Genomic DNA, 17,336 nt, shown 5'->3' on the forward strand with positions numbered 1-17,336 from the left:
CCATATTCAGTCTTAGTGTATCATGGTTAGTGTCATGCTTCTTTTTATGTTCTCAAAATGGTATAAATTTTGGTATTTGTCTTTGTTTGAAGTGGCTTTGAAAATACAATATGCTGAATTTTTAAATGTTAAGTGCTGTACTTGCTTTTATAATGGACTTCCATTTCTATATTTGTCTCTGTCTCCATGTTCTTTTTTTTTCAAGCCAGCAAGCTTGCTGGAACACATTTGGCTGACCTTCATGCCTTCAGTCTACTTAATACTAAAGAATCATGTCACCCTAATAAAAAATAGAATACTCCACTTTTTAAAAATTGATATTTATTTAATTAGATAATTGAAGGTAGAACCGTCAGATTTTCTTGTCACATAATATATTGAATGTCATTCAGGATCAGTTGTTTGAATGTAAAAGGGAATGATTGGCTTTGTTTTCTAATTCTTTTTTTTAATAATTTTTTTATTTAATTCTTGTTCAAGTACAGCTTTCTGTCTTATATTCCCAGCCCTGCCCCCCCCCAGTGCTCCCCACCTCCCTCCCATTTCTGCCCCCCACCCTTAGTTATTGTCCATGTGTCCTTTATACTTGTTCATTGTTTTCTAATTCTTGAAGTAGAAAAAATCATATTCATAAGGATGCTTCCATGTAACCAACAGTCGCATTATAACCAGCCATGATTTAAAAAACTGTTTAAAATATGTTTTATCAGCTAAGACGTAGAATGGCATTATGTACTTCAAAGAAGCAGGCAACTTTTTATGTTTTTTAAGTAAAAATAAATTTCTTCTTGGTCATTTCATTGTAATGAAAAATATTTAGATGCATTATTTAACCTGACATTTAATCAGCTTAACAATAACCCACAACCTTTGGACCAACTAAATCTGACATTTAAAGGTAACTTATGGTACTACTTTGAGCACAACCTTTTTTCATTTTAGTTTTTCTTAGGAAAATCTTAGTATCACCCGCCCATGTGCTCATAGTGATAGCACAGTACAATTTTTTTAAGTTTATATTTACTTATTGTCTCTTTCTTTAATCTCAGATGAAACTTCTAGATATGATCATTAAATCAAGAGTAGTTCCTAAAAACCAGAGTAAATGAAATTTGAGCAAACAAATCATTTGTAGACATACTGTTAGCTTTAGTGCACAGATAGCGTTCTTTTCATATACTTTGATTTCTCAGAGATTTTTTTCTTGTATAATTTTTAAATTTTGGCTGTGTTCAATATAGCAACAACTTTATATTTTATAAATACCTATTAAATCTGCATTTACAGGTATAGGTATATAATTTCATTTTAATGAGACTGAAGCAGCATAAAACTTGCTTTACTATATCTAAATACTAATAAACCAAATTTGTTCATGAGGTATATAAAAAGGTTATACCTCATAAATGGTAATAGCACTTATATTCTATTAAGAAATTAGAAGTTAAGGACAGAGTGCTAATTCAGAAATAATATTCCATTAGATTAGTAGGAGAAAATCAACTACCTTTATGACTGTGGATTTAGAGAAGACTTTCTTAAGACCAAAAAGTACTAACTGTTAAAGAACACGATTGCTGGATTTGACTTTATTAAAAACTGAGTTGTTCATCAAAAGGAGTCACGCAGAAAATAGAAAGACAAGCCACAGAGTGGAGAGATATTTGTAGCCAATATAGCTAGTAAAGGACGAATAGGGAGAATGCATCAAGAATTCTTACAAAACTCAACAAGAAAAAGATAGACAATGAGTTTTTAAAAACTGCACAGCAGATTTGAAGAGGTTCTTCACAAAGAAAGCATTAAAATATCTAACATGAGAAAGCGCTCAACATTATTAGTAATCGGGGACATGCAAAATAAAGCCTTATTGGTATAATATTATATATAGATACATACCCAACAGCTTGGCAAAAAATATTTAAAATTTATCGATATTGATGTTACAGTGGATATGGAGAAAGAACTCTGACACAGTGTTAGTGGAAAAATAAACTGGTAAACAATTAGTATCCTTACAGTTGAAGAAAACATGTAACTCAGAAATTCTGCTACTAGGTTTAAAACTTAGAGAAACTCATGGATATGTATGTCTATTAGGATATATTTCTCAGAATATTTGTAGCACCATTGTTCACAAAAGAGACAAACTCTTCTACAGAGGGACAAATGTCTGTCTACAATAGATGAGTAAATAGTGATAGAGTCATGCAGTGAAATTCTAATCAGCAGTGAAAGTGAATGAATTACCTGCTGTGACATGTTGGTAAAAAATAATTGTAAAAATCAAAATAGTTACTTTTGAGAAGAAAAAGAGTAGATGGTGATCAAGAATGGTGCTACTGGAGGGAATCTTATGGGATGCTAATAAGTCTTGATTTGGGTTGGTGGTTATGAAAATATTAACCACACATCAAATTGCACATTTATGTTTTATGCATTTTTATTAATTTTTAGATCAGTTTCTTTTGTATTCAGAAAGATGAGTAAGGATTAGTTCCTTCTTTTCAGGAACTCACAGTCAAGTACAGAACATTTACATGAAAACAAGTAATTGCAGTATGTTGTGATAATATGTGTGAAGTGCTGTGCTATGTGACTCAGAGAAGGGGACACTTCACTAGATGCCCACACAGTTAAAGCAAGGCCTTCCAGAAGAGGCAGCCAGGCATTCTAGAAAGACCGTGCTTTTTTTTTAAGATTTTAAAAAATATTTTATTTATTTATCTTTAGAGGGGAAGGGAAGGAGAGAGGAAGAGAAACATCAATGTGTGGCTGCCTCTTGTGTATCCCCTGCTGGGAACTGGCCTGCAGCCCAGGCATGTGCCCTGACTGGGAATCGAACCGCAATCCTTTGGTTCACAGGCCCACGCTCAATCCACTGAGCTATACCAGCCAGGGAACAGCATGACTTTTAAAGCTACACTAAGTTAGAGTCAACTCTCATACTATCACTTACTAATATTAGTAATTTACTAATTTCTGTGAGCCACAGTTTTTTCAATATATAAAATATACTTAATTTTTTGTGGTATTGTTTTAAAGATTAGAAAGTAAGTAAAGCATCTAGCGTAGTATTTTAGAATCACAAGTATTTCTACAAATGAATAGTGATTGCTTTATTGTTTTCATTAATGTTATTGTGTTTGTTATTATAATTAACATCAGAGTTGATTAATTAATCAGAATTAATGAGGTATAGAATAGGTTAAATGGACATAGGCTATGTGAGAAAGAATGTCAAAGCAAAAGAGGTCTAATAATCTGGAAGAATAGAGAAGGATATTTGAGTTTTTAATTTACTTTTTATTGAGGCATAACTTTCCTATAGTTAAATACACATCTTTTTAGATATGTGTAGATATATGTAACTAATTCCCAATTCCCAGAACATTTTCTCATGCCCCTCCTAGTCAATTCCTTCACCAAAGGTAAACCATTGTTCCAACGTCTAACACCGAAGGTTAGATTTGCCAGTTCCTGAATTTTATATAAATGGAATCATTCGGTATTTGTTTTTTCTTTTCTTTTCTTTTTTTTTTTTTAAAGGGTGAGGTGGCTTCTTTCACTCAGTATTATGTCTGTTGTTTTCTATAGTGGTAATTGCTTATATTCTATGTCTGTAACGTTCCATTGTGTAAATATTTTAATTTATTCTACCATTAATAGTCATTTATGTTGGCTTCAGATTTGGGCGCTTGTGAATAAAACTACTATGAACATTTTTTTAAAAATATATTTTATTGATTATACCATTACAGTTGTTCTATTCCCCCCCTTCATTCCCCTCCACCCGCACACTCCCTCCCCCACCATTCTCCCCCCCTTAGTTTACAACCACGTGTCTCAAGTTCTTTAGATTCTATATTTCCCCCACTATTCTCGCCCTCCCCCCTGTCTATTTTCTACCTACCATCTATGCTTGCTATTTTCTGTGCCTTCTCCCCCTTTCTCCTCCTCCCACCCCCCTATTGCTAACCCTCCATGTGTTCTTCATTTCTATGGTTCCACTCCTGATCTAACTGTCCTCGGTTTGTCCTTTGTCCTCTAACTGTCCTTGGTTTGCTTTTGTTTTAGGTGTGGTTGTTAATAACTGTATGTTTGCTGTCCTTTCACTGTTAATATTATTCACCATCTTTTCCTTATATAAGTCCCTTTAGCATTTCATATAATAAGGGCTTGGTGATGATGAACTCCTTATCTGAGAAGCACTTTATCTGTCCTTCCATTCTAAATGAAAGTTTTGCTGGATAAAGCAATCTTGGCTGTAGGTCTTTGGATTTCATGACTTGGAATACTTCTTTCCAGCCCCTTCTTGCCTGTAAGGTCTCTTTTGAGAAATCAGCTGACAGTCTGATGGGAACTCCTTTGTAGGTGACTGTCCTCTTATCTCTTGCTGCTTCTAGAATTCTCTCCTTCATTTTCATCTTGGCTCATGTAATTATGATGTGCCTTGGTGTGTTCCTTCTTGGGTCCAACTTCTTTGGGACTCTCTGAGCATCCTGGATTTCCTGGAAGTCTATTTCCTTTGCCAGACGGGGGAAGTTACCCTTTATTATTTGTTCAAATCAGTTTTCCACTCGTGGCTGTTTCTTTCCCCCTTCTGGTACCCCTATAATCCGGATGTTGGAACGTTTAAAGATGTCCTGGAGGTTCCTAAGCCTCTCCTCATTGTTTTGAATTCTCATTTCTTCATTCCTTTCTGGTTGGATGTTTTGTTCTTCCTTCTGGTCCATTCCATTGATTTGAGTCCCAGTTTCCTTTCCATTGCTATTGGTTTCCTGGACACCTCCCTTCATTTCAATTAGTTTAGCCTTCATATGTTTCTCTAATTTGTGACTATAATCAACCAGCTCTGTGAGCATCCTGATAAATAGTGTCTTAAATTGGGCTTCTGATAGGCTGGCAATCTGTTGGTCGCTTAGGGTTATTGGCTCTGGGACTTTGAGTTCCTCTTGCACCATCTTTTGGGCTGGTCGTGCCTGTTAAGTAGCAGGAACCGGAGCCCTAGGTTTTCACCGGAGCAGGGCAACTCAGTGGCTGGGTTGTGACGTTGTATGTAGGGGCGAGGTCAAAGAGGGACAATGGCTTCCCTCCGCCACCTGCTGCTGCGACCCCCACCGGCACCGCAGCCACCACTGTCACCGGGCCCACGTGTTTCGTTCCACTGCACTCGAGTGTGCCACCGCTGTTGGCCCTCCACCACTGGGTTCGTCCCCTGGGGCCTGCGTGGTCCGTCTCACTGTGTGCGAATGTGCAACCTTGGTCAGTCTGCCCCAAACCCCGACTGGCTTTGGGTTGCCCGTGTACCTAGCGCCTAGGTCGGGGGATCTGTCCTGCCGACCCAGCTCCGTTGCTGGTTCCGCCTCTTACCATCCCCGCTGAACGGTTCGTAGCTATCAGACTTCCGTATAATTCCGTGTTCTGGTCTTTGGGTGTGTTCTAGTTCTCCAAAACTTTTGTTGTAGTCAAACTTGGTTGTGGGAGAAGGCACAGGGTTTCCACCTATGCCTCCATCTTGGTGGAAGTCTCACTATGAACATTTTTGTACCTATCTTTCAGTGAATATACACACTCATTTCTGTTAGGTAGATCTAGGGTCAGAACTGCAATATATTAGAGTATATACATCCAGCTTTACTAGAGCCTGTCAGTAGTTTTACAAAGTGGTTATGCCCCTTTATATTTCCACCAGTAAGGAATAGAGTTCCAGTTACTCCACCTTCTTACCTGTACTTGGGGTTAATCCTTTTAATGTTAGCCATTTTGATGGAGTAACAGGTTTCTATCTCATTGTGGCAGTGGGGAGAGGATAGTAGGAAAGGAATTTACTACCTAAAATCACTAACAAGCAAACTTGGTGGAGAGTTGTGATCTGAAACTATTCTGCATTATCGGTGATGGTCAATAATGTGTTCTAGACTTTAGTATTTTATCTGTATCACTTTTTAAAATAAAGTAAATTTAAAGTAATCTTAAGTTTCCGCATATGGTGAAAAATGAAAGGCTTAACAAATATTTTGTCAGAGCCCTTTTGGCTTCTAATAAATACACTTTTGTAACTGACTTTTTAAAATAAAAATGGTTTTGCACATTTTTTAGGAAACCAACTTTTTAAAGTATATTTTATTGATAATGCTTAACAGTTTTCCCAATTTTCCCCCCTTGATCCTCCCTTCACCCTGCACCCCCCAACCCTCCAGCATCCCCCACGTAGTTCATGTCCATGGGTTGTACACATAAGTGCTTTGAATTGTTTCCTATACCATGTTGACCTCTCTCCATCTATTTCATGCCTACCAATTATGTTTCACTTCCCTGTACCTTTTCTCCCCTATTCCTCCCCTCCCTCTCTCCACTAAAAACCCTCCATGTGATCTCCATTTCTCTGATTCTGTTCTTATTCTAGTTGTTTGCTTAGTTTTTGTTTTCATTTGGGGGGGGAGGGGGATCATTTTTTGATAGCTGTGTTTGTTGTCATTTTATTGTTCATAGTTTTTGATCTTCTTTTTCTTATCTAAGTCCCTTTAACATTTCATATAATAAGGACTGGGTGATGATGAACTCCATCATCTTGTCCTTATCTGGGAAGTACTTTATCTGCCCTACCATTTTAAGTGATTGCTTTGCAAGATAAGAGTAATCTTGGATGTAGGTCCTTGCTTTTCAAGACTTCAAATACTTCTTTCCAGCCCCTTCTTGCCTAACAAAGTTTCTTTTGAGAAATCAGCTGATAGTCTTGTGGGTACTCCTTTGTAGGTAACTATTCTTTTCTCTTGCTGCTTTTAAGATTCTTTCTTTATCTTTAATCTTGAGTAACTTAATGGTGATATACTTTGGTGTGTTCCTCTTTGGGTCCAACTTCTTTGGGACTCTCTTGGGACTCTCTGGGCTTCCTGGACTTCCTGGAAGTCTATTTCCTTTGCCAGTCTGGGGAAGTTTTCCTTCATTATTTGTTCAAATAAGTTTTCAATTTCTTGCCATTGTTCTTCTCTTGCTGGCACCCCTGTAATTCAGATATTGGCATGTTTATAGTTGTCCCAGAGGTTCCTCAGCCTCTTCATTTTTAAAAAATTAATTTTTCTTCATTTTGTTCCAGTTGGATGTTTATTTCTTCCTTTTGTCCCAAATAACCTGATGTGAGTCCTCACAGGAAACCAACTTTATCCGGAGTAAAGAGAGTTCACTAGTGTGATATTTTGCTTTCCTTGGAATTACCCTTGAAAACTTAGTGCTCAGTATGGCAATATTTTCTTTTTAAGGCCTTTGAACATTTTTATATGTTCTTTGTATTTTATGGTTATAACCTACTTATTTGCCCTTAGTTTAAACTCAAAGCATTTGACCAGACTTAGAAACCATTTTTGCTTTATGCCTCAATAATTTTAAATAACTTGGAAGTCATCAGGGCCATTATTTTAAAATAATTATGTGATTCCCAAGTTTGAGGTATAGAGAATTTTTAAAAATGTGATTTATTTGTTGGCTTTTACAGATAATATACAACCCAGATTTATGAATGTCCTTTTCCAACATTTGAAACTTCCCATGAGACATATTTTCATGTTAAGAAAAGTTTACTTGAACTTGAAACTTGTAGTTTGTTTTAAATTTTAATATGTGAATATAGATATAGTGAAGAGGTATTTTTATTAATCTAATAAATTGATTTGTCTAGATTCAGCCAAGTACAAAACTTTACTAGAGAAATTGAAGTAAACATCTATTTTTGTGAGAATAAAAGGACATCGTTTTTAAATTTACAATATATACTTTTAGAAAAAAAAATGTGCTCTTTTGTGCTCCTTGTGCTCTTGTGCATATATTTAGAAGGTCTTTGAAGTACTTTATATTAGTTTCTTAGTATTGAGAATTACTGATTACAAGTATTCTGAATAAATATTTTAGAATTTTTAAACTGAATTATGTAACTTTGGTTTGAAATTCTGCTAAGTTTTTATTTAAAATTTCATATTGCATTTATGAAGCAGGTTTTTTTCTTCTCCCCTATTGGGGCTGAGTGATCATTCTCCTTACCAGAGGGATGGGAATGGGGGACAGGGGTTGGAGATTCCTTATTTATAATTATAGAAAAATTCAATAAATTTCTGATATAGGAAAATTGAATGGATTTGGTTTTTACCTGGTATAAACCAAATACAGAATAAATGGTATCACTGATATGCTAGAAATGATTTTTTAGTATTTTTAATACAGGCTTTTATTGGACTTAGAACAAATAATTTTAGGGAAGAGTTACTATTACCCTCAAAAGTAGACAGAACTTCATTAAAATGAATATAGCTCCTTTGTGCCTGTCACATAAATCTCAGTATTAACATTTTTCTAATTGTACTCTTATAACATTAATTTGTTAACTACTTTTGGCAAAGTGTTACATTAATGTGTTAATTATATTGATTAAAAAATTGTGCATGTTTATCCCAGTACTTTCATGTATTTTAGATTAATCTTTTTAGAATTTACATAGCAATAGTCAGTGACAAGAATAGTAAGGGTCATTATTAATTGAATGTATACTGTGGTGTGGAATATTATGCTAAGTGCTTTCTGTGCATTCCATTTAATTCTCACAATAACCACATTGTTTGATTTAAGTCTGTTCTCAATCAAGATTTATTGTCCTGATCATCTTTCATCACCCATTCTAGAATTGTTTTCCCCGTTTGGCAAGAGGTGTGAAGAGTATGTTGGATTGGCTTATCAGGATTCTTTGTTAGGAAACAGCTCAGGAGAAGACCAAAGCTCCCTGGGGCCTGAGTTTATGCTAAGTACTCAGTGAGCAGAGAAAGAGGTGTTTGCTTGATGTTGGTGGATTCAGGGAAATCCTTCATTGCCTTGGAAGGCCTCAATCTATTCTAAAGAATTACTGTACCAGAAATCTTTAAACTTAGAATAATTTAAAACTGTATTTTTGCTCTAGGCTTCTTGTACTGACAGACATCAAATGTAATGTATATTTGAAATTGAATGACTTACCTGCTTTTGCTTTTTAGTGCTTACGTATCTTCAATAGTACCAATACTGATGTAATCACAATGTTTTTAAAGGTTTTGAAAGAGGAAGGGAAGACATCTCTCAAAATAAAGATGATTCTTCACTTTCTATGTCAAAGAGCAAGGTAAGCATATTATCTTCCCCAAATATATGATTACAAAATTTTTTAATATACAAGATGAGGGAACTAACACTGTAGTCCTGTCAGATTTTTATAAGATGGTCTTATGTTGGTATATCTAAACCACGTAGTATGTATGAAAAAAGGAAAATTTCACTGGGGCTGATTTAATGCTGTTGTTTACTTGCAAATATAGCCTATTGGTAACCAGTATCCTCTGTAGAGTTACATTGTTTCTGATGAGGTTGCTACAGCAGTGCTCCTCAAACTGAAGCCTGAGAGTTTCCCCCCTTCCAAGAAGTTCTCAGAGTTAATGGTTTAAAAAAAGAAAACTTGAAGTATTTGCGGTTCATTTGAATGGTAGTCAAAATGTGTACATTTTACAAAAGGCCAAAGATCTCTTTCTTAGAAAAAAGTATAGTTCCCTAAATTAATATTTCTCAAGCTGGGATACTTGTATAAATTCTTAGGTCTGTTAGGATTTGTTTTTTCTTTTAGAGTATGAGTTTGAGAAATACTATATGATGCCTTGGTTTTCCTATGGGTTTGTAATTCACTAAATTTCCATAATGTCAGGGGACTTAGTTTTTGCCTGTTATTTCTGGTCACGTTTAATAGCAGGAGAAACTTTTTCTGATTGTGGATTTGATCCAGTGATATGAAATAAGAAAATCTATTTCTTAAGCTTGTAAATTCTCTGTTATTCTCAGCAATAGAGAATTCTCTTGCTTTCAAAACTGTGTTTTTTGATCCTGTTCTTGGGAGCAGTTGAGAAGATGCCATGATATGTTTTAATCTATGATTTTATACAAATTTTATTTACACTTTATTTTTCAAGTATTTATTATATAAAGATCCATCCATCAAATGTGTAAAAGTACTTAGGATGGAAGTACTAAATATATGGATGTATATTTTATATGTAGCTATATATGAGAAATGCCTTGATCATTTTATATAAGATGTGTAATTAAGACTGTAGAGGAAATAATTATCTTGGGTCTGCCATGGCTAGTGATAGAATGCAATGTATGGTATAATGGTATCTCTTCCTATTCAGAAGTCTAAACACTTAAACCCCAGATCTACATACCACAGCTACCTATATGTAGTCTTTAAGTGGTAGGTGGGTGTAGGGTGGAAGGGGAAACGGGGAGCCTAAAAAGAAAGTTTGCATACCTTTATGAAGCAGTATGCTTTGGAACTGCCCTTTGAGTATAACAGCACCTAGTCATGTGTGACTTTAAATTTAAATTAAATAAAATTAGAAATTCAATTTCTCAGTTACATTAGCTACATCTCAAGTGCTCAAATAGCCACATGTGACTTGTGACTGCCATATTGGACAACGCAGATATAGAACATTTCTGTCATTCAGAGAGCTCTACTAGACAGCATTGCTTTGGATTGAAAAAAAGTGAGTTAGAATGTAGACTTCATTTATTATGATTGTGGTCAGTAAGGTTATAAAAGAAGGAAAACTTAGTAAAATATTTCCAACAAAAATAGTTTATGATTTTTGGTATTTAAAAGATAACCTGTTCATTCTGAAAACTTAGTAATTAATTTTTTAATTTAATCTTTACTATATTTTTTCCATTACCATTTAGTCCCCTTATGTCCCACTCACTCCCCCGAGCAATCACCACACTGTTGTCCATGTCCATGAGTCCTTTTTCCCTTTTGCTCAATCCCTCTATCCCGTAATCTTTCTCTATCCCCCCAGCTGTCTTCCTGTTCTCCATCTATGAGTCTGTCCCCATTTTCCTTTTTAATTCATTTTGTTCATTAGATTCCAAATATGAGTGAAATCATACTGTATTTGTCTTTCTCTGACTGGCTTATTTCACTTAGCATAATCTTTTCCATCCACACTGTCACAAAAGGCAACATAAGGTGATATTTTCTTCTTTTTTATAGATGAGTAGTATTCCACTGTGTAGTTGTTTTATGTACTCATCTACTGATGGACTCTTGGGCTACTTCCATATCTTGGTGATTATAAATAACACTGCAGTGAACATAAGGGTGCTTATGTTCTTTCGAATAGTGTTTTGGGTTCCTTTGGATATATCTCCAGAAGTGGGATCACTGGGTCAAACAGCAGATCCATTTTTAACTTTTGAGGTATCTCCATACTGCTTTCCACAGTGGCTGCACAAATCTGCATTCTTACCAACAGTAGGAATGCTTCTTCCCCATCCTTGTTAGCACTTGTTTGTTGATTTATTGATGATAGTCATTCTAACGGGCGTAAAATGATATCTCATTGTGGTTTTAATTTGCATTTCTCTGATGATTAGTGACCTTTATAAGTCTTTATAAATTTTGGATATTAACTCCTTATCAGATGTATTAGCAAATATGCTTTCCCATTCTGTGGGTCGTCTTTTTTTATTTTGTTAATGTTTTCCTTTGCTGTGCAAAACTTTTTAGTTTGATGTATTCCCATTTGTTTATTTTTTTCTTTGGTTTCCCTTGCCTGGGGAAGATATATCCAATAAAATAATTGCTATGAGCAGTGTCCAAGATTTTGCTGCCTATGTTTTATCCTATGATTTTTATGGTTTGGGGTCTAACATTTAATTTGTTGATCCATGTTAAATTTATTCTTGTGTGTGGTGTAAGAAGGTAGTCTAGTTTCATTTTTCTGCATGTATGTGTCCAGTTTTCCCTAAACCATTTATTGAATAAACTATCTATAGCCCATTGTTGAATGTTAATTGACTGTAAAGATGTGGCTTTATTTCTGGGCTCTCTATTCTGCTCATTTGATCTATGTATCTGCTGTTGTTTTTTTTAATAATTTTCTTTTCTTTCTTTTTTAAAGATTTTATTTATTTATTTGTTTGTTTGTTTATTTATTTATTTATCTTTAGGGGGGAAGGAGAGAGGGAGAGAAATATCAATGTATGGTTGCCTTTTGTGTGTCCCCTGCTGGGAGTTGGCCTGCAGGGAACCGGCCTGCAACCCAGGCATGTGCCCTGACTGGGAATTGAACCGCGATCCTCTGGTTCACAGGCCTGTGCTCAATCCACTGAGCTGCACCAGCCAGGGCTTATGTATCAGTTTTTATGGCAGTGCCATGCTGTTTTGATTACTATGGCTTTATAGTATAATCTGATATTGGGCAGTGTGATATCAGACTTGGAGGCAACTTTGTTCTTTCAAAGGATCACTGGTGCTATTCAGGGCTTTTGTGGTTCCATATAAATTTTTGAAATATTTGTTCTAGTTCTGGGAAATATGTCATGATTTTTGGTATTTTGAATCTTGATAGAAATGGTGCTGAATCAGTAGATTGCTTTGGGTAGAATGGACATTTTAATGATGTTAATTTTCCCTATTAACATGGTATGTGCTTCCACTTAACTTCTGTCTTCTATTTATTTTTCAGTGTCTTATAATTTTCTGAGTACAGGTTTTTTACATCCTTGGTTAGGTTTATTCCTAAGTATCTTATTTTTTTGTAGAAATTGTAAATGGGATTGTTTTCTTAATTTCTTTTTCTGTTCATTATTAGCATATAAAAATGCAGCTGATTTCTGAATATTAATTTTGTATCCTGCTACTTTGTTGAATTCATTTATCAGTTCTCACAGTTTCTTGACAGAATCTTTGGGGTTCTCTGTGTACAGTATCATGTCATCTACAACTAATGACAGTTTTACTTCTTCCTTTCCAATTTGGATGCTTTTTATTTCTTCTTGTCTGATTGATATGGCTAGAACCTCTAGTAGTACTATGTTGCATAAGAGAGGTGAAAGTGGACATCCCTGTCTTGTTCCATATCTTAAGAGGAACACTGATAGTGTGCCCGTCTATATGATGCTGCAGTGGATTTGTCATATATGGCCTTTATTTTGTTTAAGTATGTTCCCTGTATTCCCACTTTGCTCGGTTTTTATCATAAATGAGTGCTGGATTTTATTAAGTGTTTTTTGTGCATCTCTTGATATGATCATAAGGTTTTTATCTTTCACTTTGTATTAGTTATTTAGTTTAAAATACTATAGAACTCTTGGTCACTAGATCCTTTTTGTTTTTTGTTTTTCAGAAGTAGCTATATACAATATGGCAGGGATTTCTTGAAGTATGTGTACTCTAATTTATCAAGCTCATATGACACCCTTCTGGCCTCTTATATACTTGAATCTTTTAGGAACTACCTACCCAGATCTTGTCATGTCTAGGAAACAGATTTCCTATTACTCATGTAGATAAGTCTTATATTCGAGTCTGATTGAGATTATATATGAACAGTTTTAAAAGGTGAGAAATCAATATAGTGAGATGGCTAAGAGCATGAGACTGGGGATTAGACTAGAGTACAAATCCAGCTTATTTATTCACTTTGTGTGATTTTAGGAAGTCAGTTATTTAATCTATTGGTTTTAATTTCCTTACTAGCAAAAGGGGGATGCTACTACTATCTCATGGGGTTGCTTTGAAGATTAAATGAGGTAGTGCACATAAAGTGTTTAGCATAGTACCTGGTAAAGAGTTTAAAGCCATTCATTTTCATTAACTTTTAAACTAATACTATAAGTATTTATAATTTAATAGCATTTAAGAAGTATATTACAAATTTTCCCATTAAGCCATGGAACATAGAAATTAATCTACAGTGTACACACTGTAGATTAATTTATTGATTACTTATTACTTTTTTTGGTTGTGGGTTTAATGTGAATTAATTTTTAAATCCTAATACTATACTACATGGAAAAAATCAGTATTTGAAAATCAACATTTGCCAAGTAACAGCAATAAATGGGAAGAATGTCACAAGCATAGCTTGAACATTAATATTTTTATGTCATGTGTGTAGAATAAATGAAGGTTTTTAATTTTTGTATTCATTTTTATGTGATTTTAGTCTGAATCTAAACTTTATAATGGCTCAGATAGAGACAGTTCAACTTCAAGCAAGCTCACGAAAAAAGAATCTCTCAAGGTTAGTTTCCAAAGTTCTTTCATAACTAACACAATGCTTTACATGTGCTTTTGAAAGTAAGCTAATAAGATAAATAAAAGTGTCTTCCTGAAAGAAAAAATCCAGGCAGGCACAGATAAAAAATATCAATATTTGCATGACATTCTGGAGTCAACTGAAAAGGCTGCATAACAACTATCCCAGAGCTCCTCCATGCCTTAAGTGGCCACTGCTGGGGCTGAGGACTAGCTATCCCTGCAGAGCTGTGCTCTTGTCATTTACACCACTGGGTTGTGGGGCACCTGATGGGCAGCTCTGGTGCACTTTGAAATTCGAGATTACTAACTGCTAGGTCATGGGCCGAATTTGGCCCATGGGTAGATGCATATAGTAAGTCCTCACCTAACATTGTCAGTAGATTCTTGAAACTGTGATGCATGATGTATGACAAAACCAGTTTTATCATAAGCTAATTAATATAAACAAGAGTTAAATTCCTACAGTGTGTCATCCCCATCATAACAAAACAGTGTTGAATAAAATGTTATTTGAGGACCTGCTGTATTTTGTTTTACCTACACAGTGCTTTGAAAATTCAGCAATCACAGTTCAGATTTCCAGGTTCTCTTAAGAAATGTGCAATATGAGGCCTGCCTCCTCATTGGCTACTGATCTTGGAGCCTAAGGAACACATGCTTTCAATGACTCTGATCCCTGTGTAGTGTCTTTTACCCCTCCCCACCCCCATATCTTATTTTGTATGCATTTGCACTTTCATAATAAAATCTTAATTATGCATGATAATAAAAACCAAAAGTCTACAGTGTTTTGGCTGTAGAGTTATTAAAATCTTGTTATTTGTATGCAGTCTCTTTACCAGTAAGCGAAAGTAGGAAGATTTTGTATTAGAGTTAAAAGGCATATATATCACATAGGCTACCACCACTCTTCTCCCATTCATGTAATAACAACAAAACAGTAATGAGACTACATTAATTCACTGCTGCTTTCCCATATTATCTCAGAACTGGCTTAAGAAGGTAAAACTTTGATATTTTGAATGAATTAATTTCTTTGTTGTGGTTTCTTAATTATTTTTTATATATTAGGGTTAGGAAAGAGCAAAGTTGGTCATTGTAAACAATTGCTGCATTGTTCATAATATGGAAAAACTGCTAATGGTAGATTTTCATCAGTATGAGAACATTAATATATTAAGAAAAATTTTAGACTCAATATAGCATGGTGGTTAAGAGCATGTATTTTAGAGCCAGTCTGCTTCTGTTTGAATCCTGCCTCCATGACTTACTAGCTCTGTGATCCTGGGCAAGCTACTACCTGTGCCTCAGTTTTCTCTTTGTAAATTAAGTACTCCTAGTGTAAAGGTTGAATTAGGCAATATGTATAAAGTGCTTAGAACTGTTACTGGTACACAGAATGTACCTAGTAAATGTTAGCCCTTATTATTTATACTAGGAATTCTATGTAGCATTTTTAAAAATGAGGTGGTCATGGAAATGATCCAAAAAACACTGAATGGGAGAAAAATTAGTATGTTTATAAACTCAAAAAAGGAAAAAGGATATATTTTTATAGGTTGTATACATAGCAAAGGCCTGAAAACATACTGTTTTCAAAAAGGTTAACTGTGGTCAGTTCTTTGGATTGGAATAAGATAGGGTATAATAAAGATGGCATTTTAGCTTTATCTGTGTTGTTTAAAATTTTTACCATGAGATTATATTTATGTATTGTGTAATTTTAAAAATGTAAAATTCTTTTAAAAGATACAGAGAACTGGACTAGTGATCAGGAAAAACACAGCTTTTAACCTTACTTCTCTAAAAATTTCTACCAGTTCTCCAGAAAAAACAAAAGCAAACAAAAAATAGTTCTTTTACCCTAAGATAGTAGATTTCCAAAAGAGGGTTAGAATTTTATCATCTATATTCTATATGTGCAAAATTTTTGAAGAGCTATTACTCATTTCTAATGAATTTTTAATTTTTCTATTATTTCTGTAAAATAGGTGCAAAAGAAAAATTATCGAGAAGAAAAGAAAAGAGCCACAAAGGAGTTACTCAGTACAATCACAGATCCTTCAGTTATTGTTATGGCTGACTGGTTGAAGGTCAGTTTGTATCGAATCTTTACCTACTGGAATAGGAGAGCCCAGAGTGCAGTAAAGCCTATAAGACATAAATAAGTAGAAGCGTGAGTGTTTTTCACTCACAGACTATTAATTGTATCCCAGAGGTTCTCTGTTGCAATCTTAGTGAGAAGGAACCTTAGTGTTGTCTCTCTTAACACAATATCAGATATGCATAGCAGTTGTTTCAAAAAGGCTTTTTGATTTGTATGACATTATGTAGTCTAATCAATATGCTGTAATTTTTTGCCTGCTTTTTAAATTATCATTTAGTATTATTGTCGACTTGGTACATACATTATTGAGAAGCTATGAGACAAAGTTAATACTAAAAGTATCATTTAAAAAGGATTAGTGTTCAAAGAAATGTACATGTTGCTATTCCAATACCTTACCTTTTCTGGCATCTGGTTATTCCCACTTTTATTTCTTTTTTTTTATCATCTCCGTCACTCTATCCTCTTTCTCGTTCTTATCTGAAGGATGTTTGGTAGTAACCTTTCAGGCTAAGGCTAACTTTAAGGATCATCTTGTAAAGACCCTGACTCCCAGGAAGTTTCAGTACCTAACATTGACCTAAAAATTACCCCAGCCCTGAAAGCCTTTCATTTTCACAAAGAGTTGGTACAATCTCTAACCTAAAATTTTTATGAGATCTGTCATTGAAGTTCTCTTACTAACATAGGAAGAACTTAGTGATGGTTTCAAGTAATGTTAGGGTCTTCTTCAAAGTTGTGCTGAAAACACCTTCTAATTTTGGCTCTGCTTTGAAGACTTTAAGCTACAGATCTTACTTGGGTTTTTCAGGGCTAAATCTGCTCTTTGTCTTTCAACATGGAATTTTCCAACCAGCTCCCTAAAACTTCCCAACACATCCCCTGGCTGACTTTCTAAGTCTTACCTTCATTCTGATAATAAGCCATCCATGTTTTACTATCACGTCACCAAGATCCAGAATCTTATCTCAGAGTAACTCTCAACTCTCATCCTTCCATCTCTTTTCTATATACACATACCTTTTCTTTAAGATTTTCTCTTTTTTTTTTCCATGCCTGGCTCCAAACACCTCCTTTCTAATTTTTTCTTGTTTAGAGCTACTGTGGTACGCCTCT

At 34.8% G+C, this 17,336-nt stretch overlaps 1 protein-coding gene across 12 annotated transcripts in view; it reads left to right on the forward strand.

Moving 5' to 3' along the window:
- Positions 1-17,336, forward strand: part of OSBPL8 (oxysterol binding protein like 8) — a 199,227-nt gene that overhangs the window by 131,115 nt on the left and 50,776 nt on the right. For all 12 annotated transcript variants that reach the window (XM_037049393.1, XM_037049394.1, XM_037049395.1 and 9 more), the window contains 3 exons: positions 9,072-9,142; positions 14,019-14,096; positions 16,105-16,206. In XM_037049393.1, the coding sequence (XP_036905288.1) occupies positions 9,072-9,142; positions 14,019-14,096; positions 16,105-16,206 (251 nt within the window). The remainder of the gene's footprint in view (positions 1-9,071; positions 9,143-14,018; positions 14,097-16,104; positions 16,207-17,336) is intronic.

Source organism: Sturnira hondurensis, unplaced genomic scaffold (assembly GCF_014824575.4).
Source record: "Sturnira hondurensis isolate 20B ecotype Veracruz unplaced genomic scaffold, ASM1482457v3 Scaffold0006496, whole genome shotgun sequence".
Classification (NCBI taxonomy): Eukaryota; Metazoa; Chordata; class Mammalia; order Chiroptera; family Phyllostomidae; genus Sturnira; species Sturnira hondurensis.